The sequence below is a fragment of the Gambusia affinis genome, linkage group LG18 (assembly GCF_019740435.1).
Source record: "Gambusia affinis linkage group LG18, SWU_Gaff_1.0, whole genome shotgun sequence".
Classification (NCBI taxonomy): domain Eukaryota; kingdom Metazoa; phylum Chordata; class Actinopteri; order Cyprinodontiformes; family Poeciliidae; genus Gambusia; species Gambusia affinis.
In genome coordinates this window covers 17,287,876-17,310,514 of record NC_057885.1, presented here as the reverse complement: position 1 = coordinate 17,310,514, position 22,639 = coordinate 17,287,876, and the positions used below count along the sequence as shown (strand labels likewise).

At 40.7% G+C, this 22,639-nt stretch overlaps 1 protein-coding gene across 1 annotated transcript; it reads right to left on the bottom strand.

Moving 5' to 3' along the window:
- Positions 1–1,538: 1,538 nt before the first annotated feature.
- LOC122820291 (transmembrane protein 151B) lies at positions 1,539–22,498 on the bottom strand. Its single transcript, XM_044097599.1, has 6 exons — positions 20,210–22,498; positions 10,121–10,462; positions 9,327–9,461; positions 8,420–8,559; positions 8,255–8,294; positions 1,539–7,671 (listed from the first exon to the last, which is right to left on the bottom strand). The coding sequence occupies exons 1-6, from the start codon at positions 20,276–20,278 to the stop codon at positions 6,475–6,477; spliced, it is 1,923 nt and encodes a 640-aa protein (XP_043953534.1). The 5' UTR covers positions 20,279–22,498; the 3' UTR covers positions 1,539–6,474.
- Between the last annotated feature and the right edge of the window lie 141 nt (positions 22,499–22,639).

Below are 22,639 nucleotides of genomic sequence, written 5' to 3'. Positions count from 1 at the left end.
TTTATAACGATGTTATTTAATTGCCAAAATTTCCACATAACATCTGACTTAAAGATGTAATTTTAAATATTAAGTTGATGTTATGATTAGCTAGTCAGTACTAAGTAGCCTCTTTTCCTCTTACTCGAGTGCAGCTACTTTTAACTGTTGTTTGAGTGAAAATATGTTGACGTAGCGATACTTTTACTTGAGTACTAGTTTTGTGAACTCTGTTGCAGAGGACAGACCTCCTCAAAGTGTCTCTCAGGGTGAGTCCAGCCAACCTACACGATCTCGTTTGGTTGTCATGACCAGAGGTGAGACGACCAAACCTCTGGTCATGACCAGGCAAAAAGAAAATCAAGCTTTTCTTTTTGTCTCAGCCCTTTCTTTACCTCAACAAACTGGAGGAGCCTTGCTGCACATCAGACTCAATCTGTCCCACTGCCACTCGTAAACAAGACAACAAAGATACTCCAAGTCCCTCGCCTGAGGCAAACACTGACCCTGACCTTAAAGGTCCAGTCCACCGTTGTGGAGGAGTGAGATGTCAAATTGAGAGCTGACTCTCATCCCGGCTGCAAATCTCTTCAGGGTCGTGGCCTGAAAATGTCAAGCAGAAACAAATCAGCCAGCAAAAACAAAGATGTGACCCTGAGGTTCCCCAACCAGAGACCCTCCTCTCAGTGACTCCAGGTTCAGATGTTGTCAATGAACACCACAAACAGGATCAGTAACGAGGGGCAGAGCCCAACCCGCACTGGAAACCAGCTGGACTCGGAGCAGAAAATGAAGACTCAGCTGCTGCTGACAGGATAGCTCTATACATTATATTGATATCTTTATACTACTGCCAGTCAGACAAATCTAGTATTCATTTAAGATTCTTCTGATCTACAACATCTGGGGTTTCTCTTGGAGTAATTTTCAAATGGATCTTTTTTTTTTCAACCATTCAGCTAAAGAAAGAATCACAAAAACAAAAGGAAAACTATTAAATATTTTCAGAAAGTTTGAAACTCAAGACTATTTAGACCAGATCTGTCCAAGAGCAGCTCAACGGCCATTTGGCCTTCCAGCACAGATGGTGGATGCACGTTTTAAAGAAAGAAGACTTTATTGCTGTATTTATTGTTTAGGATACGCTATAAGCTTTTCCAGGCAGGGAAAATAAAATTCAATCAACCTAAAAAAAATTAGCAAATTGGATGCCTGTCCAAAGAAAACCTATTAAGTTTTATTTTTCAAGATCAGTGATTGCCATAAAAACTGCAACCAGGGTACCCCTAATTTTTTCCCATCCCACTTCCAATCCATTTATTGAACCATTATATATGCATTTATTTCTCTCCTAATTTTCATAAATTATGTAAATAATAATAAAGGAAACGCTAATCTAACGTATAATGTTTTTTTGAGAATCATATTCTACCCTTTTCCTGTTTGTTTGTGGTTCTGATTTTCTGATCAAACCAAATGATTGGCTGTGAAAGTTGCAACAAAACATGCTAACAGTTTCCGTTCAGACGTGGCTGAAAAACGAGGACCACAATCCCGACTGTCTTCCACTCTATCACTTTATTTGTGTCATATAGATCAACACAGCCAGACATTGAGTGTGTTACGCTGTGAAACATGGAGGCTCAGTCACAAAATGTAAACGGTCTTCCTCTAACGGTGCTGTCAGCTCAGTGATTGAAGCTCCCATTGCTTGCGATTATAAGTCCAGCAACATATACAAGTCCAGCCAGAAGCAGGGATATGAACTACATTGCTTTGCAAAACATTCAGTCACAACTCAAAAGAAAACAAGGTAGCACCACATAGAGTACGTGTATTCCCTTTTGTCACATGTTACTTTCCAGAACTTTCCCCGCAAGTACTTGTTATACAAATAAACTTGACTGAAGTTGTGGAAAATACCATCCAAGTTATTAAAAGTAACCTCTAGGTTCTAAGTACCTGAAAGGGTTAAGGAAAGTACAGAGTTAGTTAGTGAAAGTAATTTTTATGTTTCTTTACAATACCTTTTACATTTCATATACATTGAAGGAAAGTATTGTGTAAGTTCTGGAAAATAAGCTTTGGTTCTTAACTCAAGTCACTTACATGTTACTTTCCAGAACTTTGCAGGCAACTTCTGGATTGCACCTGGGACGAGACTCTGCTATAACTTGAAGGACTCAGAAGATACTTTCTAGATCTTACCAGGTAAGTTTCTGGTAAGTTCAAAGAGATTGAAGCCCACAAACCTCCTGGTAAGGACCGGAGCAATTTCTTTCTGGAAAGTTAAAGGAAAGTCTTTGGCAAGTTCCACAAAATACCAAGTTAAAGGAAATTACCTGTTGTTTTCTGAGTATACCTGGTGATACTTCAGCTGAAAAATAACAAGTAAAGTCCAAGGACGTTTTGGAAAGTACCAAGTAATCTCTTCAAAGTACCACTTAAAGTCCAGAAAGTTTAAAAAAAGAAAAGTAAATCCTGGTAGGTACCAAGAAAGTATCCATTACGTTCTGGTAAAAAGTTCAGAGAAAATCTCTAAATCAGGAATTTTTTTTTTAGCAATTTTATGTAGTACTACCAAAAAAAAAGTAAGATCAGTAAAGAGGACAAAAACTTCACTAACAACCCAGTCGACCAGTGGTTTTCCAGCCACTGAACACACCTGGTGTGACATCACTGACAGGTACAAGTGCAGATGTTAGACATACTTCAGTCTCAATGCTTTTTCCTCCCTGGTCTATTTCACCCTTGCTGTGCTCTCTAAATACATTACAATGTCAGTGTTGTCACAATCATTAAGGCTTTGCTGCCCTCTAGTGGACAAAAACGACAGGCGCTTTCAAATTAAGCCGAAGACATTAGAACGTGTTAAAAACATTCTGGTTGGATTTACAAACTGTGGCCAAATACATAACATAAACAAAGACAACAAAACGATGCATGTTAGAAACACTGGCCATCTGATAAGTGCTCTCTGTACATATATGATTTAACTATTTCTGTGTTTTCTTTCTGTATTATAAATGTTTGACTCTACAGCTTAGGCCAGACTATTGACAACAACCTGTTTACATCTGTATGCACTCACACTTTGTTTTGTTGTTTTTTTTTTTTTGCTTTGGCGTGTTGATGAATTTTCAGAAGAGGATACATTAACTGAAGAACCTGAGCAAAAGATGTTGGCAACCTAAAGGCAACCTCATCTGCACAACGCCATGCTTGAGGAGTGTGTGTGTGTGTGTGTGTGTGGGGAGAGAAGGAGTGATTACATGTCTAGGGTTGCCGTATTTCCATTCACGTAAGAAAAAAAGGCTGATATATTTGCTATTTTACTGCAGTGATTAAGCATGCAAACAGGCATGATGGTGCGTATGTTTGTGTAAGACATCATGGGCAAAGAATCCTCTTGGCACATCTGGAGCGACACGTCAGATAATAAAACTGCGTATAAATATTCAGCAAGAAGTGCTAAACACGTTTCAACACACAAAAATGAACAAATAAGCAGTGGACCAAAACGGTAATTTTTACAAAAAGAAATAAACTTTACAAAGGCATTTGTGTTTTACTTAAACAACCTCAAACATGAAGATGATGTGTGAGCAGCAATTTACAGAAGGAAGTGAGTTTTCCTGCGTTGAGAGTACATTACATTTACAGGTTTCAGCTGCATGTGATGAACAGAGCAGTGAAAGCAACACGTTGTCCAAAACAAATGAACGCAGCAGGGCGTTGAGTGCTTTTTATAGTGCTTCTTTCTGGTTATGATAGACACAGAAGCCCAGAGACTGAAGTAGTGATTAAGTTGTAAAAAATAACTGCCTTTAATGTCGTCACATTTTCAGTTTTGTCCAGCTCTTTAGTTGCTCAGAAAGTCTTGTCCTGGTTACTGTTAACTTTCCGTCGGTCTCCTTGACTTCAGCTTGCTTCCTTGTCCCCACTCCAGCTTTTGTTTTTTGTGTGTGTTACCTTTTTTCCAATATGGCTAGAGAAGATCCATGAACCAGATTCAGCGGATGGGAAAGTGTGTCAGGATGTGTCCCCTACATCTAACCAGGCCAGCGGTCTCCGCTCCACTTTCCCAGAAAGTTGCACTGAGAGAACAGTCAGTACCCTTATTTATTTGTCCTCTTCGCACATCTTTGTTTTTTTGTTTGTTTTTTTTTAAATGTGCTTTTTCATGAATGTGTAAAAAGTAAGCAGAGGCAGCAGGAACGGTCAGGATAAGCTTACCTAACTAATTCTTGTTGCTACGTTAGCAGGTTTAGTGTGCTTTGTAGAGTAAATACAAAGAAAGCACAGATGGCGGTCTGTGCAGACGGCCTTTCCTGGGTTCATTTTCCAGGAAAACAAACTCAGAAAGTAGGACAAATCTCTGAATCCCCCAGGATTCCTGTCTGTGTCCTTGTGTTGGCGCTGAATCCCAATTGATCACTACTGTTTGATATTTTTGCTGATTGTAGCTATAATATGCTACCTTGCTAGTAAGTGTGTGTTTCCATGCATTTCTTTGCCTGCAAAAGTCTTGACACATTTCACATTAAGGAAATAGTAAGGATTTGTTTCTCCGTAAGCAGGAGGAGGTAGCAGCTCGGCCTAAACCTACCCAAAGCATGTTCCTACATGGCTGAAAATGATACACAGTATAAAACCGGGGAGTTATTTTATTACTCTCAGCAATTTCTTCTTCTTCTTTTTAAAAATCAACAATGCCAGCATAACTTGACAGGTTCCAAAGCAGTCCAACATGTTGGACTCAGAAAAGGGAGGGATATTTCATGCCTAAACATGTACTTAGATATATAAGCTAACAAGAGAGACGCTTCTCTGGATGTTTTCAGTTCATATCATTACATATTTATCATTGGGAAAATACTACAGAACTAATATAAAAAATGGAAATTTACCAAAATTAGGTTTAAGCCATATAAGGCTTTCTGTTTTTAGTTCTGCCTCACTATAACCTTTCAATTTGAAACAATAATAAAAAAAACTATGAGTGGGAAATATCAGGTTAAATATGAACCTTCGGGAGGATTCTGCTGACACAGCTATTAGGAAAAATGTGAGTGCATCTGTCTAACAATATGGAACTGGAGCAGAAATTATAATCTCTACTTGAATGCTGTTACAATAAAAGTCTCTTGAATAACAGTTTTGGTTAAAAAAAAAAATAAAACAACATAATCTAATTACAGTAAAATTGGAGTTCACCACAATGTCTGCGTAGAGTGCCAATCTGCTAGGTATCCAATGTACATTGTTCAGTGAAAGCAAGTAAAATTTGAAAAAACAGAACTCTTAACGTCATGATGCCACACACCAGTGGAAATCTGTTCCATCACTACTCTCGTCTTGGGTGGTTATTGAGTTACGCATAACATATTACATCTTTGAGGAATTTCAGCTGCGCTCTCGGCTCGGTGTTTAAGATAAGGAAATAAAAATAACTACTGAGAGCTAAAAGCCTGTCATGAAATTGTATATTCTTTAAATAAACCAAACTAGAGGCATCCTAAAATGACGTTCTAGGAGGAAAGGGGTGAATGAGAAAAGGTGATAACATGGCAGAAGATGGTTAGAGCAAAGAGGCGCTGAGTTGAAGAGGCAACGACTGCTCCACTTTTTATGGCGTTCTCTTTAATCTCCTCCTCCAAAGCAGTAATGGACTGAGTGGTCGGGAAGCTAATGGTGAAGTAAGACAGCATGACGAGACGAGGAGGAAATCAATGTAACTCGTCTTTCATTGCACAGATTACTATAAGAGGAGCTGGTCAGGTGCTGTTCATAGTCATAAAAATGATTTTATCCATGATTTGAAATGGAATAATCTGGTTTATTAGCTCTAAATAATCAGAATCATCTGTGATTTAATAACTTGCATTGTGTTTTCTACTTCCTCTGATTTTTTTTTTCTCTGACCTCCTTTGGCTTTTTGTGGTTTAAAATAATAAATATTGTTAGCTCATCTCGCTGTATCACAATCATCGTTTAATCGATGCTTCAGGCCTCTCAGATATCCACTCCCAGTTCCTCTAATGCTGTTTCTTTTGTAAAAAGAATATACTTTCTCTATTGTTCAGTGGCTATCTTTAGCACTGTTAGCCCCCCCACTCCAACTCCTGCATAGATATATCTGGAAACACACATTTCTAAGCCTTCTGTCATCCTCATCTCCTTTCAATAAAACATGCAATTTCAAGGATTTACTTGCTCTTGGTCTTATCTCGTGCCTGCACTCTGGAACAACTCTGATCTCCTGAACTTGCGGGTTTACTGATGGTTGACAGGATGCACTGTGTGAGCTCACCTCCTCCCTCCGTTTGTCTGTTTATCCTCCCTCTTCTGGACCTTTGGTTCTACCTGCATCAGACCCAAGCATCTTTCTCTCTTTGCTCTGTCTGTTTCTGTCTGAACCTGCTCCTTCCTGTGTGCGCAGCGTTTTCTTTCAGCTCTTGCTCAAACCGACCTGCTCTTGATGCGTTTTCTGTCTCACATGTCATCGCCAGCATGGCAGCTCTCCTCTCCATGTATGATGAGGACAGGGAAGAAGAAGGCATCCTGGTAGGATGGCGGTCGATCCCTCTCAGCCTCCCTACTTTCCACTCCTCCTCCTCCATCTCCTCCTCCCTGCTCTGCCTCCTCGTCTCTCTCTCTTCCCCCATTTTCCTGTCTCCTCACCTGTTCCTCTTCCTCCTCCTCCTCGCCTTCTCCTTCCAGCACCCCCCTGGTCTCCTCATTGTTCTGTCTGGAGCCTATTCCTAAGAATCCTCCGCTCCCTCCGCCACCACTGCTTCCTCCGCCTCCGCTCCCTCCTCCGTCCTCCCTGCTGCCTCCCAGTCCTCCTCCGATGCTTCTTGAATGAAACAAGCTGTTCTGTCGCCCACCTCCGAGTCTCCCCAGAGAGAATCCACTGCGACTGAGCACCAGCCTTCCTCCTATGCCTCCACTGCCTGGCGCCGCCGCCCGAATCCCGGCAACGGTGGCGTTAAGGAGGGCAGTGGTCCCCATCGGAGCCCTCAACCTGGAGGGAAGACTGGAACTGGATGTGGTTCTCCTGCACCTGGGGCAGCTCTGCAGGAGGTAGGCAGAGTTGAACACCACAGGCAGAGTCAAAGGTGGTGGGTGGGGGGCTTGGGTGGGGGTGACCCCTGGGGGTCCAGAGATGGGCGTGGAGGCTGTGGGGTTTGTGCTACCACTGGAGTCCAGGTCCATCAGTAGGGCCTCGGAGTAGCTGGGCACCATCTGCTGGTTGCAGCGGATGTGCCACTCCAGCTCTGTCATGTCCACCGTGTTGACGCGGGAGATGGCCCTGTAGCTGGTCCCGTTCAGCCCGAATCCCGTCCCGATTCCGTTCTCAGTCCCTCCTTCCACCGCAGCGCCTCGTCCGCCTCCACCCTGCCCTCCCACGCCGACTCCGCCGCCGCCGGCGTCCTCCTCCTCGCCAAACAACTTCTCCACATGGTAGTGCACATACGCCGTGCGGTATTCTGACACGACCCGCAGCGGCCATGACAGGAGGAAAGCCGAGGCCAGCCAGAACACCCGGTGGCGAGAGAACCACGGCTGACGGGCCGGATCTGGGAAGGCCAGGATGTGCTCCCGGAAATCCACGTTTTTCAGGTGCATTCCCTCCCGGGCCTCCATGTAGTCGTCCAGCCCTTCATTTTCCCCAAAGAACCGCGCTCGCTTAAATCACAGAGAAATAAAAAATAGTAAAAAACCCCACATTCAATTACAAATTTTGTGAGCTTTTCATCCAGTAAAAATCCTAAACTTCAATTGTTTTGATCACTTTCATAGTTTCAAAATCATGACAAACTGGACAGTTAAAAACTAAAACCTTTTAAAAACTTTTGCCCTCTGGCTTAAGGTACCTGTAATTTGTACAAACAAATCAAACTACTAATGGATAGTTAATAAATCTTTGCACAGCTCTTTACTGCAAAGTATTTTTGGTCTAGTTTCTAGAGCAAATATCTAAGTACATTTAAAACAAAACAAAACTAACTTACAAATAACTCTTCAGCAAGATATAAGAACTTTGAAGTCAATAATCCCTTAGCACACAAGGTAGCACACAAACACACAATACACTTTTCCTAATAAAATATCTTGAGAACCATGTAACTTTTCCTTCCTGTTTACAATTATGTGCTATTTGTTGTTGGTCTCGCTCATAAACACCAAATAAAATGCCTATTTTGCTGCTGCAAGGCACTTTATAAGCAGCTATGAAGAAGAGTTTAGCACACTTTCTTTTTCTTCTTACCTGAGTGAGGTAAGCAGCTTCAGCTCGAGCACTGGAGAAGCTAAAGACCAGAAATGTAATAAATTAAAACAAAAATCAAGTAAAGATCAGCTTCACTATCAAACTAAATTCTAATTCAACCAACTACAGAGCAGGTTTGTCAGTACTTTAGAAGTCTGTTGGTACCTGAAACACTTAGTGAAGCGGAGGCGAACAGCAGGGTGGCGCTCCAGGGCAAGCAGCTCTTTTGACACATCTTTGACGCCATAGCGGGCGTAGTCAAACTCTGAACTGGAGGCATGAGTGTTCACTCGTTCATGGTAGACCTGAGGAAAGGTGAAAGGTTAAAAAAAAGAAAAAAGAGAGAAACAAAATTACTTTTCTTTATTTACTTCATTAAGCAAAATAAATGTAAAATACATGCAGGTCTTGTTCAGTTTAGCCATTCTTGTTTCAGTAAAAGAAACAGGGTTTTTTTTTCTCTTTTTTGCAACATTGTAAAGGTTTGTTCAAAAATGACATCACAATTACATGGAAACAGTATTACCTATGGAAATGTACATACGCTTCCCTGGACAAACACTGAACTTTTAGTAGGGCAGACAAAAAGATTAGTGATTTATGTGTACTTTAGCTGAAAACACATAATTTGAATTTTCTTTTCTGTATAATTTTAAACGTTTGCCCAAAATTCGCAATAATATTAGATGAAAAGATAGCTAGTGACTCTGCTCGATTGGCTAATGGAGCAACATGTTAACGTCCTGCCCTGTTACAAATCCTGTAATCTGTTCTGCACTCCACTTTAAACTGGGCACCTACTGGCCCATGTATAAAGTGGTTGCCATGGAGACTATGACATTACATTGACGTAGACGCTGCTAACCAAGGATTTACATAGCTTGCTAAGGTTACTCTGCCTGCTGGTTGGGCATGAAGAGATGAGACAGATGGTGCTCTCCATGTCTGATCTCCTGACAGCTGAAGGAAGATGCTAATTCATCGACTCATATTGACATGAGAAATTTCTATACTTATCCTTGTTGTTATACATTTGACAGAAAAGCAATGAATAAAGAAAGAGCCCCCTCACCTGTGTGGTGGTGTAAGCATCTCCATTGCGGTATCTGGTCACCTGCCTGGTCCTCCTCACGTAGTGGTAGCTGATGGCCTTCCACCAAATACATGGAGTGGCCTGCTGGAGTCTCTGCACCCGCTCATACACTTCCTAACAGACCAAACCAGTCCATGCAAAATGTTAGAAAAGGTTAAACTGAAAACTTTCTAAAAAAACAGACCCGCAGGAACAAGACAACTATTGTTTTGGTACAATAGGCAGAGCGGACAAGACAAAGTTTAATTATATCACAATGATTGTTGGGTTTTTTGCTGGAAGCAACTAAATTATTTTACAGTAGGAAGTTTTTTCATTACAGAACACAATAGCCAGGCTGAGTCTGGTCAAGTCATTTTCTACTTGATGAGGCAATCATTTTTCCAGAAATGGTGGAGCAAATGTGTACGTATTCTCTCCTGGAGAAACAGTGAGCTTTCTGTAGGAAAGAGAATGATGCATTGATAATTTATGTGTACTTTAGCTGAACTCCTTATTTTACTCAGAGTATTCTGGTAGGAATGCGTGGTCTTTATTACCACAAAGTGCTAACACAGAAGCCAAAAACAGATTACATATAACATTATGCAGCATAAAACTACAGTAGTTAAAAGCCAATCTGAATAATTGAGTCAAGCATTTTCTTAAAGAATCAGTAGAAATAACATGAAAGCATCTTACAATCTAGACGGCAGCCGCTCGGAAAGATTTGTCTCCTCTGGTCTTAAAATGCGTTAAAGAAACCAAAAACAATGCAGCTACATGTCAGATACCTGGAATTCAGCGTGAGCCAACATGGCCGTCTTAGAGAAGCAGTGCCAGCACTCCACCAGGTAAACCACGTACAGCATCGCCAGGAAGGCCAGCGGGATGTAGACGTAGCCGCTGGAGCACGGGCTCTCCAGGTGGAGGATGTCATTGTAGTAGGCGGCGGATGTGGCGTCGTCGGCGCCACCAAGAAGCATGGAGGAGGAAGAGCCGAGGACGGGCACTCGGCAGAGAGCACACCAGGCCAGCGTGGCGAAACAGCCGTACATCAGCAGCGTCAGGAGGAGGCACTTCCAGTGGGACTCTCTGCACAGGGAGGAGGCCAGGGACTGCTGGGTAGGCTTTTGCTGTGGGAGCAAACAAATATTAACTGTTACATGTGTTACATGTTTCCTTATGCAACACAACATCCACCCTGATATTCAAAACTGCAATACAGGATAGGCATTTATCGTGTTGTTTATCATTTATTGTGATAAATTTCTTATGACTTATTGTTGTCACAATAAATTCCAATTAATGATGACTTAAAATCCCCCAAACTGTTCACATTGTCAGGATTGATAGTTTTATTATTTTCTACACCATTTGTTCAATGAAAGCCAATAAATTTGATAACTGTATTTTCTATTTTTTCTATTTTATTTGATTAATTTTCTGGTATTTTCAAAAAATTTTAAAATACAGTTATCATGCGTAGCTTAGTGACACAAATCACACTTCTTTATACGACTGGTATCGTAAAGAAGGGTGTTACAAATGGGAATGTTTTTTTAAGCATGTGTCTGTGGGCCTATAATTGCTGGGATACACAGTTACACAGTTACCTAAAAACTATCTAACAAACAGTTCTTCTTGTCACAAAAGTACCGGTAAATATTGCAATAAAATAAGTCCATATCGCCCACCCCTGGTGAAACAAATAAAGCAACATGCATAGGTGTTAATATTTTATCATGAGAAGATGATTTTTTTTTTTTTTTGTCAAGGAAGGAATAAGGATGTGCTTCCGGCTGACATCTGGTAAAGTCTTAATAACCTTCCTGTTTGGTAAACAGTGTCAGATTTCCAACCAAATGTGCAACCGGAGGCCTGGACCAAAGGAACGCATTAGAACTGCTCCATACCCATCGGAGGGTAAGTGCTGCACATTAGACACGCACACAGTGTTTACAGTGCACTCAAATACACAAGCATAGCTGGTGTGACATGCTTCCTTCTCCATCCACACGCACGTTCTCAGCATTGTAATGCAGCCGGAGGAGAATATGTGAATAATTTAGATGAGAACGATGCTTCTAGACGGTTCCCCAGCCAACTGACTCGGCTCCAACATCAGCAGCGCGTCGGTGCTGATGCAATGTGTGCATCAATGACAGAGAGGCAAAAAAAGATAAAGCTTGTGTCACAGTTTAAGAGTAAAGATGTTGGGTTTCATCCCTGATAAAGACGAAGGAGTGTTTGTTTCCTGTTTCACTTCGTGGGAAGACAAATAAAAAGAAAATGACGAGTCGGGAAAGAAAAGCAGATGGGATGACACCAGTGTCCTTCTCTCCTCTCAGTCGAGTTTGTCAGCATCTATCCTACTATTTACCTCACACAAGAACCTTCATTCCCTCAATCTCTACCACTTGCTCCTTCTCTCATACACACTCATCTCTTTTCAGCACAGTTGAACCACAAGGTGATATTTGCTGGCGAGCTGGACACAAAGGCTTTAGATTTTTCTTCTGTATCTGCTGATCGTCAAGGGCAACGCTGTGAGGCAGAATCAATGGGACTGCTCAACCAGCTGTTCACCCTGACAAAAATAACCCCCACGAAGCAGCTAATAAAAGCAGTCACTTAAAAAAAGACTGGTAGAGCATCTTCCTTTTATTCTCTTGTAATCGTTCTCCTTTTCTTAACTTTTTTTCCCCCAATATAAGGTTCCTTTTACATTTTAGCATGTTACATCCACAAACTTTGATTTCTTTGGGATTTTGTGTAACAGATCAATGCAAAGAAGTGTATTATTGTGAAATACACATTAATGATACGTATACTTTAAAGTCTGAAAAGTGTGTGGTGTATATGCATCAACACTTTGCAGGACCACACAACTTACAGCTGCAGGTTTTTAAGGGTGTCTGGTTTTAACATCTAGAAACTCAAAGTCTAGAAGTCAACTAAAAAGCACTTACTGCAAGTATATCACATAAAGATAAAAGCACAGCAACAGATTGACAGTATGAGGTGAAATACTTATTTATTGCTATCCTTCTATCTTGACTTCAATTGGATGCTCGGATATTCCAAGTTTGAAGTATAGTAGTTAGCTGGATTTGATCATTCTGTCCAAGGTTTCCCCCGGAAAACTTGCTAAGCCTGGTGGTTGGGGCGCTCGGCAAACATTCATCCAGCGGCCAGTTGTGTTTTTGAATTAAAAAATGTTGAAAGTTGACATAAAATTTGAAAATATCACTGAATAATTATGTTATTGAAAGATTAATACCTGAACACCAACTATGAAGTCTTTAAAAAAAATGAAACATTTTTAAAAGACTTAAATAAATAATCAGTGCTTTGCCTGGTGGGGGCACAAGTAAAGCCTGGTGCCCGACAGTCTTATAATACACTGGAGGAAACCCTGGTGTCAGAGTTTAAACCAAATGGAGGTTTCATGTGCAGTTCCTGCATTTCAAGCAACATTTTTGTTTAAAAAAAGTTTAGTGGATTGTTTGGTTAAATTTTATTTTTTGTGTAGTTGTGATTAAATAAGCTTAGTTTCTGCAGGACCAGAGTTGTTGTTTTTTTTTCTGATTACTTACCAATGACAAAATACTCAATCACTAAACAATAGTCTTTTCAGTGAGAGCTTCAAAGCTTGGGATGTTGTTTTATACCCCAACTCTCATTTATACTACTCCACAACGTCCTCCCTGGCCTGTTTGATGTGTTTTTTGATCTTCATGATGCTGTTTGTTCCTTTAGGTTCTCTAAAAGTCTCAGAGGAATTCACAGAACAGCTGCTTACTCAGTTTAAATTACACACACACACACACACACAGATTAATTGCTAAATCGGTGAAGGCAATTGGTTGAATTGGATTATATTTAGAAGACTACAGGCAAAAGGTAAAACATAAAATAAAAGTTGTGACTACTTTTGCAAGGCACTGTATAACCTCTGACTCTTACCTCCCCCTTTGTCCCCACCCATACATCGCCTCTCTTATTTCCTCTTTATAGTTCTGTCTCCAAGTGGATTGATCGAGCTGACAGAGCAGAGCAGAGAATGAGGCGGTGAGCAGCATGCAAGGCAGAAATTATCCTAAACTTTATGAGTGCAGGACAGGAAATATAACAAATAGCAAGTGTAACACGTCACCTCAAGAAACCCGTCTGGTGACATCTTCCCCGTCTTCCTTCTCTCCATGTTTTTAACTAGATATCTTTCACACCTGCAAGTATCCAGCTAGCCAATAATTTCATCATGAGTCTGCAACAATGCGCCCAGTGAGGCAAAAATCTGCCCCAAGACAGGAGTCAAATTATTCGTGTTGGCACTTACGGTGCCAGGTCCCTCAAGGAGAGAAACCAGGATGCAGTGTGGGGTCACTTAACAGAGCTGCGTCTCAAAGCAACAGCAGTGCCAACAATATAAATAAACGTATACGGAAATAGAAGCAAGAGTTGAATATGCACCGACAAAGACAACTCTAGTTTATAGTCAAACAATGATCGCAAAACAAAGACTATTCCAATTTTTTTTTTTTATAATAATAAAACGTAGTTACTGTTCTAAAACCTATTAAGAAACTTCCAAAAGTATAATACTTAACTTGAAGGACAAAGTGTTGCACTAAACACTGGCAGCAGAAAATGTCTTAAAAAGCAAGATCAAAAATATGTATTTTCACTATAAAGCCCAGTCAACACAGCTCTACTCAGTTATAAACCATTAGTAATTGCAATGTAATAGCAGTCTCTTTTTCAGTACGTACTTTGCTGGAGTTTCAAGTGTGCTGAGTCAGATTTGACTTTGTTTAAATTCATTAAGAATAAAGTGAATAAAGTTGGATTTTGGTAACTCCACTGTGACACCCTGGACAGGTATAACAAGCTGGTTGTCACAAATCTGGGGTTCTAAATGGACCCTCATCTTGAATTTGACAGATCAGATTAATGGAGTTGGTAATTTAAGATTTTTCAGTTGTAGTAGTTGGTTAAAATCAAGCCAATTCTTTCCAAGCAGTACTCTGAAGGAGTAATCCATGCATTAGTTATCATTTGGTTAGATTATCATAATGTAGAGGACAGTACTTCATCCAGCTCGTCTCTAGAGCCGGTAAATGCTGCAGCTCGTCTTCTAACTGGTACTCTGAAGTTTGAACACATGTCCTCCCTTTTCACCTTCAATTCCTACACTGAAGGTTATAGTGCAAAAGGGCCAGTATTTTCCTTCTTCTGACCCAGCAAGGACTGGGTAGCTACCAGAGAACCAGTTTTGGTCCCAGAACGGGTTCTTCAGCTTTGGAAGTAAAAGAAAGGGGTGCAACACCTGCCCTAGCAACAGTTTAGCTTTGGAGTTAAACTAAAGATCTGCTTCAATTATCACCAAACTTTGACAAATCATATCAATGGATTATGAGTTTGATACATTAAGTGAAAGCGTTGTAGCTGCTAGGTAACTGGCCTGATTGGTCTGAAACCAGAACGTTTCCAAGTCTTCACTATGATTTTATTTTTCTTTTGGGTGAATATGTTTGAGAATATTACTTTCTGTCACAAGATGGTTTCTATTATTCTGTAAGAGTTGCTTCAGTCATGATTCAAGTGATCAATGATCGATCAGTCTTCCTGAGGATAATCTAAAGAACAGAAGAACAATCTATAAAGCCAAATCTCAGGGGAGTCAGTTCTTGTTTTTTTCCCCCAAACTGCTCCACAAGCAATAAGAAGAAGCTGTCCCAATTCCCCTGAATTTAGATGGAACAAATTAAAGTGCCAAGTTTATTCCAGAGCATCCAAAGCCAGTCAGCTTATTAAACAGAGTACAGTGGTCAGGGTTGGATCCTTAAGCCCAGATTCTTATTTTAGGTTAAGAAAGCTTTTAACAAGTCTGTGCAAACAGCAGATTTACTTTTCCTGCAAACAGACTATTTTTGCCATAAAGTGCATTTCCTATGCATTGACATGCTTGCTGAGATGCTTTGAACATATTTCCTCATACTAAAAGCATAGAAAACATCCAATTAGCTTTCCACTTCGCAAATTACAAGCTACAACTACTGATGAATTGGGTTTTGATAACAGGTGTACTTCAAATCCCCTCCTTGCACAGAGTTCTCCATCTGTCCACTGCACACACCATTTTCACACACCTTTTCCAACATGAAGTGCTTAATAGAATCACTCTCTCTCACATTGATTCTTTGCTCGAACTGATTCAGCTCGTTAGGTGTGACTGGAACGGCTATAATTAGCTGCCCCAGTGCGTGGGTGGCGAATGAGGTAGGGAAGTGAGGAAAATGTGCTTTTGATGCCTACAGAGCACAATTTAAATCCATTTCCTCTTATCGGGACTGGATTGAGCCTTTCTCGAGTGTCAGGCTACGAGCTGCAATAACAGCTAGATTGTTAGCACTTACGGAGGTCACCACAGTCTAACAGTGATACAAGCATTTTCAGGCATCCCTCTGCCTGAAAATGATAATCCGGTGTAATTATCCCACTATACAAGTAATTCGACAAAAGTATTACCAGGTAAGTCAAGAAAACAACTGCTTTTGTAGATGTCACAGAAATAAAACAGAAAAAAAACTACATAAAACTTTCATTTTATCCTCAATGACAGTCTGAACGTCTTCCTTCTCTCTCTGCTCATTGGACCTGTTCTGCATCCATAAAGCTCATTTTCAACTCTTCTGGGATCTAGGATAGTAGTTCAGGGATTACCTCAGCTTTTTAGATACTTATAAGTGGCTTCAGATTGCAAAGGCAACTCCTTGGTTACGCATCAAAATAATTGTCCAAAAGTAAAGACAAAGCTGCTTGTATATGCACCTCATCCAAAACCAGGGGGAAAAATTGTCGAAACATGTTATGGTTCAGCCAAAATAATATTGATAAACATCTGCAAAAAGACATACTGTCATCATAAGCGGAGCGGGTCTAAAAAGTTGTTTTGATCATAATTTGCACAGGCTTTTTAAATAACTAGTAAAGTCCTTTTTGAGGCATATTGTCTTATTAATTAGAAATGTTTAGAAGTATGGAAGAGGGTAGTCCTATAAAACTGTGTATTCAGTAAGAATATCTTGGATAAGCTGACCGTCTCTTCATGCTGCAGTCTACTCACCTTACACAGTTTAAATAGGTCAATGTGCCGCATAAATTTTTTCCTACTACATCCACAAATATTTCCCACTAAGTCCAACCTTCATCACTGTCGGTTTTTTAATATCACAAAACGGAGTTAATAATCTTGCTCTAGAAATTCTTTGATGACTTCTGTCAAGTTATAGAATCACCAAGAGGATTGCAACGCTATCTAACGATATTCCAATTAGGATTTTTTTGTCCAGAATCATTATAGAAAAAGTGTTTCCACCCTTACAAAAAAATCCCAGGAAAATCACATGTGACTTTCACATGTGATCACATGTGGTTCACACAAATTTTACATGTGAATGATGTTAATCACATGTGAAAGCACATAAATACGTGTGATTTTGGAACGTTTCATGGTAAAATCACATGTGATTCACATGTGAATCACACATTTCCACATGTGATCACATGTGATCACATGAAAATCACATGTGAAAACATGTGATTTTTTGAATGAATGAACCCAATGCTATGCTCCGAAACTTAAGAGTGATAAAATAACACACTGTTTTCGTCAGAACAACACAATCTACATTACTATTGTGATTGTCTCCAGCTTAACTCGATCACTAATAATGTTGATGCTGCAGGCTCCATTTTCGCTAACGGTCACAGATATTTTGTCCCTACCCTGGTTTTGACAGGACAGACTTTTGTTTCTAAAGACATATCTGATGAAGCAACATTCTTCAGTTAAAACATGCCTACTTAGTTCCATTGTCAACTTTAACATGAGATTATTGCGTTTCTGATAATTCTGAAGCTTGTAGCCAAGATATGCTCATTATTTTTGAAAACTGTGCCTCTTTTGTACTCAAAACACAGAAAGGGATAGAGCTGCAACAGCCAATCCAGTCTCTTTTTATCTGTGAATGTTGTAAAGGTCAAAAAGCATGCAGATTGTCATTCTAGAGATGTTAGAATGACAGAAAAGGCTAGACTGCAAAGTCAGCCTAATTTTGCAAATCATGGATGCAGAAAGGTTGTAATTTTTTCTTTTTTAGATTGGTTTTTAAATATCAAATATGGGCATTAAGGCCAGCAAAAGCCTATCCAAAAATATTATTTGCATCCAAACCTACATTGAACAACTTGAAATTTAATATCCTGCCAAATGATGAATTGGAGCTGCCTTATGCGATTGAATTGATTGAAGGATGGAATATATTTTTCATCTCCAACTAACTTTAAAATATGTTCAGTTAATGTTCCAATTAGTTAAGAAATATATATTTTTAACTAAGATTTTAAGACCTGCTGTGTGTCATATGTTAATAAGTAAACAGAACATTTAGACAAAAACTCCAAAAATCAAGTCTATCAACACTGAAAGTTAGTCGAACAGGCCAATAATTTTTGAGAATTATTTTGCAATCAATTAGTACTGGTTGGTTCACTGCAGCAGATCTCAATGTGGAAAGGAGTCATTTTTGGTTCCATTCTGTGAACCAAAATTACCATTTTATTGTCAATCACGCAGCTCTGCCTCATTTGTAATCACGCCGGTATGAACACACATCCATAACCCCATGTCGACATGAGAGCAAATAAAGTTAATGGAGGTAAGAGTGTGCAGCTTGAAAGGGCGAGCTAAATGGAGAGAGAGGCAGTAAGACTCCACAAGGCGAATCTAAAACAGGAAGGAGATGAGAAGGGGAAGATGAGAGTAATGGAGGCAGAAAACAGATGGAGGCTGCATCATTGGATTACATCGCACTGTCTGCAACGGAGGCATGGACAGAGACAGAAGAAAGTGGTGGAATAAAGTGAACGGCAGCATTTAACACCCCATCTACATGTTAACGCCTTACATTAATGAGGTCTAGTCCCTCTTTCTTGATTTTGGTATTAGGTTACAGAAACGAAATCCTCTATAAGATGCAAAACAGAGCGGTTCTCTTAGTCTTAAGTCACACTGTTTAAAGCCAATTAGAGCTAAAAACAATTTATATATAAATCAGTAGCTTCCAAAACATGTCAAAGGCTTTGTACTATTTATTAAATTAAAAATGATTTTTGTTGGAGTTTCAACATAAGTAGAAAAATACAAATATTTTTAAGTCATCAGGCGGTTTAGTTCTTTCATGGTAAAGTTTAGAGATGAGACAGAATCATCGTTGCGATAAGCCAGTAAACTATATTTTAAATCGTACCACTCCTGAGCCCACTTCGGTCTGTAAGCCCCCAGGATAACAAGATGGTACAGTACGGTTAGGATGGAGTTACTGGCATGACACTACACAGTCCATTAACTGGGAGACAAAAAACAAAAACGTCATTGCTTGCAGCAAGTGGTAGACACACTAGTGTGGTAGGTATTTGAGTTTAAAGCGCCTCTCCAGAGAGAGTCCAAATGGCAGCGGGAAGCTCTCCTGAATACCATAAAATAGAGTACCGTACCGAACCGCACCATTCAGTGGAAACAAGGCATTGATGACCCTCTAAGACTTTGGGGAAAATATGTCATTGAGTCATGAGACACAAAGGGAACTTTCTGGAAGGTATGAGTAAAACCTACACAGCATTACGGAAAACAGAACATCATACTGAAGATACACGGTGGCGGTAGTGAGATTGTTTTATTACTTTGCAATTTCAGGTGGACTTTGTTTATGTGAGAGTTCAGGGATCCATTCAGCAAATTCACGAATGAATGGCTTAAAAGCAGCCCCTTAAAATTTGAGTTTTGGAATGGAAATTAAATTATCGTTAACAGAATAGATTTTTGTATTTACACTAATAATCTTTGTCTGATACTAAAATTTCTTAGATAATTTTAAACAAGGGGCTGCATGGTGGAACATTTGCCTTGTAGCAACAAGGTCCTGGGTTTGAATCCCAGTCCGGTGTCTTTCTGCATGTTCTACCTGGACATGCATGGTTTCTCTCCAGGTACTCCGGCTTCCTACAGTCCAAAAACATCACTGTTAGTTTATTTAATACTCTAAAAGGCCTTTAAGTGAGTGTGTGCGTGCATGATGGTGTGTCCCGGAGATGGATTGACTGTCCATGGTGTACCCTGCCTCTCGCCCAATCACTGCTGGCGATAGGCACCAGCCCCCCAACAACCCTCCAAGGACGATGGAAGGATTTGAAACATTTCAATGTCGCTGGAGAAAGGACATGAAATCTCTATGCGTGCAAATACATTTTTACAGCACTTGGGTGTTTAAGTAAAAAACAAAGCACAGTGCAGTGGGGGCACTGCAGCCTAAAACACATGAGAGATGTGTTATTCTGTGATTACGCTGACATTACCTGTGATGGTGTAATTCTGGATGTGATGTGGGTGTGTGGCTTCACTGTGATGTAATCCTCCTGTGTAGTTTTGAGGTGACAGCTGATGGATGACATGTTTTACTATTCCGTGAAATCAACACATCATGCAGCAGAAGGACGGGAATTTGAATTATTCTCACCTAAACCACTCATTTTTCATTCATCCATATTAAAGTCAAGGTCCTACTGTGTCTCCTTGTTTGTGTACACCACAGCAAGCATGAAGAGAGCAGAGCAAAAATAGCTGTTTTGTCAATGAAAGAGCAGCAGCGAACAATCGCAGATACTACAGGATGTAGAAATAAGGGGTTGTTTGGGAACCACCAAGGATGACACAATAGTTCTTAAAGGGAGGAGGGGGTCTAAAGGACTCCTGATCAGGTGTAAACAAACGTGACTCGAGAATAAAAATAAATAAATCAGAGCATGTCCTTCCTCACCTGCTCTCGTCCCGACCCTTCCTCCAAAATGGGCTCTTCTGCGGCGGCCGTCTCCTCCTCCGTCTGCATCTTCCTCCCCTTTCCCTGTCTCCTTCCTCCACCTTACAACCGACCACGGGCAGCTCCCACGCAGGTAACGTCCGAAGTCATGGGCCTCCCCGGCGGTAACGGCGGAGAAGCAGGGAGCACGGTCACCCCATCCGCCGCCGCAAGTCGGTGTCCGATTTCACGATGGCGGGGCCTGCGGCAAATGAGCCTCATCGGCTGCTGCGGCCGACGGTGATGGTGTCCTTCCCGCGTCTCCTCCTCCTCCCGGAGCTGTGACCCCGCTCACAGACTGTGCGGTACCCGCTCCATCCCCCGGCTCCCTGCTTCGAAGGATAAAACGAGAAATGAGAGACCAGGAGGAGCAGCCGCAGTGGGACCCCGTCGTCGCGACTCTGGCAAACGGTTTACCGTCTCAACGGCCGCCGCTAGCGCTCACTGAGCTCCGTACCGAGTTGTGGCACGTGAGGGCGCGTGACCGGCAGCGCAGGAGAGTGAACGCACACGAAGCGGAAAATTTTACCCGTCGTTTGACCTGTTAGAGGGGGGAACACGGGAGAAACGACCAAGTGACGACAAAAATTAAACTTTGTTTATCGAACACCATTTGTTGGGTTGCCTTTGACGTCAAACCCCAACAGTCCCACCCCAATTTTGTGCACCAGAGAGCAGAGTATTACGTTCATCAGTTAATTCATTTTAAATCATAAGAAACCGTCTCCTACATCTCATGAAATCACAGCTGAAGTCCTACAGTTAATACCTTTCATATGGTTGCAGCAGGTGCAAAACTAAAGGGGGAAAAAAAAATCAAGAACTTATTCTCCAAGGCAATTTGTATAGCACATTTAATACAGTATAATCGAAAGGAATGCAAATAAAATGAGATAAAGGCACATTGGAAGAACAAAATACATGATCTAAATCCTCATGGTTCATACCTGACATCTTGACTCTCCATATCTTGAAGACTTTTTGTCCCTCATCCAAGAAGCAAGGCAATTTTTTTTAGCACATTTTCAGTAACAATGCAATTTGAAGTTATCCACATGGCAATATCGGTGTGTAATAATGCAATAGCAAATGGCAGCTTGTCCCCATCATTGGAATGCAGATGTATAGTATCACAATTATATTGGAATCATCTTTTATCTGTTGGATGGACTATAAGTGCCCTAAATAATGCACTGAATGTCTATATTTAGTGGCTGCTGTGTAAAGACATACAGACAGTTATGGAGACATTGTAAAAAATAAAAAGGATCAGAAAAATTAGGGAAATCATAAATCACTATCACAATTTTCAGCAACAGTATTGCAATGAAATGCTTTCCTGATATTGTCCAGGTCTTATACATACATATAATTGAAGAACTTGAATGTGAACCTATTTGATTCTCCAATTGTGGGAAGAAAACCACTTGCTTTTAAAGTTTCACTCCAGCAAAGAGGCTTTTTCACAGCATAATACCAGACTACATTATGTGAAAATGGCTTCATAACCAGGCTGTGTGCGTGTCTACATCCTCCAGTTCAAAACCAGGAGTTAGTTCATTTCTGAAGTGATGTTAGGAGTGAGTCTGCAACGCTGTTGGCTTCTGTGGGGAGTTTCCTGGCCAAAACGAGAGTCTTGAAAGGTGAGTTAATCTTTAAAGAGTCACTGCATGCTTTCAAAAGAACAGCTGTTGATTTGTATCAGTTTGATGGTTAATATCTCTCTATCTAGATCCACCGTTCCTATCTATCTGTATAGATAGATATCTAGCTATCTAGACAGATACATAGCCACACCGGGACACCCTCTAAAAGGAAACAAACGCACCCTCGAGGACAACCCAGTATAACACTTTCATTCTGAAACATTGCCAGGCAATGGTACTTCTTGTTTTCAGAGAGAGCAGAAAATGATTCGCAAGCAAGCAGAGAGGTTTGCAAGTGGAGATTTGATCCAAACAGACAAGTTTTCAGCATGAGGAGAAAGGTTTGAGAGAGCATAGAATATTTTAAAGAGATCAAAAGTTTTGAGTACAAGTCCTGCTTTCAGACTGAAAATGTAAGCACAAGTATTAAAAGTTTTGAGAACAAAAGACATGAAATCCTGCTTTCAGTCTGAAAATGTGTGCTCTCAAATTATGCCAGAAAAATTCCCCCCAAAATCCAAGTTTGGTTTTCCCCGTAAACTGGATTATGTTTCTGTTTGACGGCTGCATGGTAGCACTGTTGGTAGCACTGTTGCCTGGCAGCAAGAATCCTCCTCTTAGCTTGCATGATCTCCCTGTGCATGCATGTGAGTTCTCTCCAGGTACTCCAGTTTCTTCCCAATCTCCCTGGGATCAAATGAAACTGAATAAGAAGCTGCCAGCAATGAGAAAAAGCTGCAAAGTC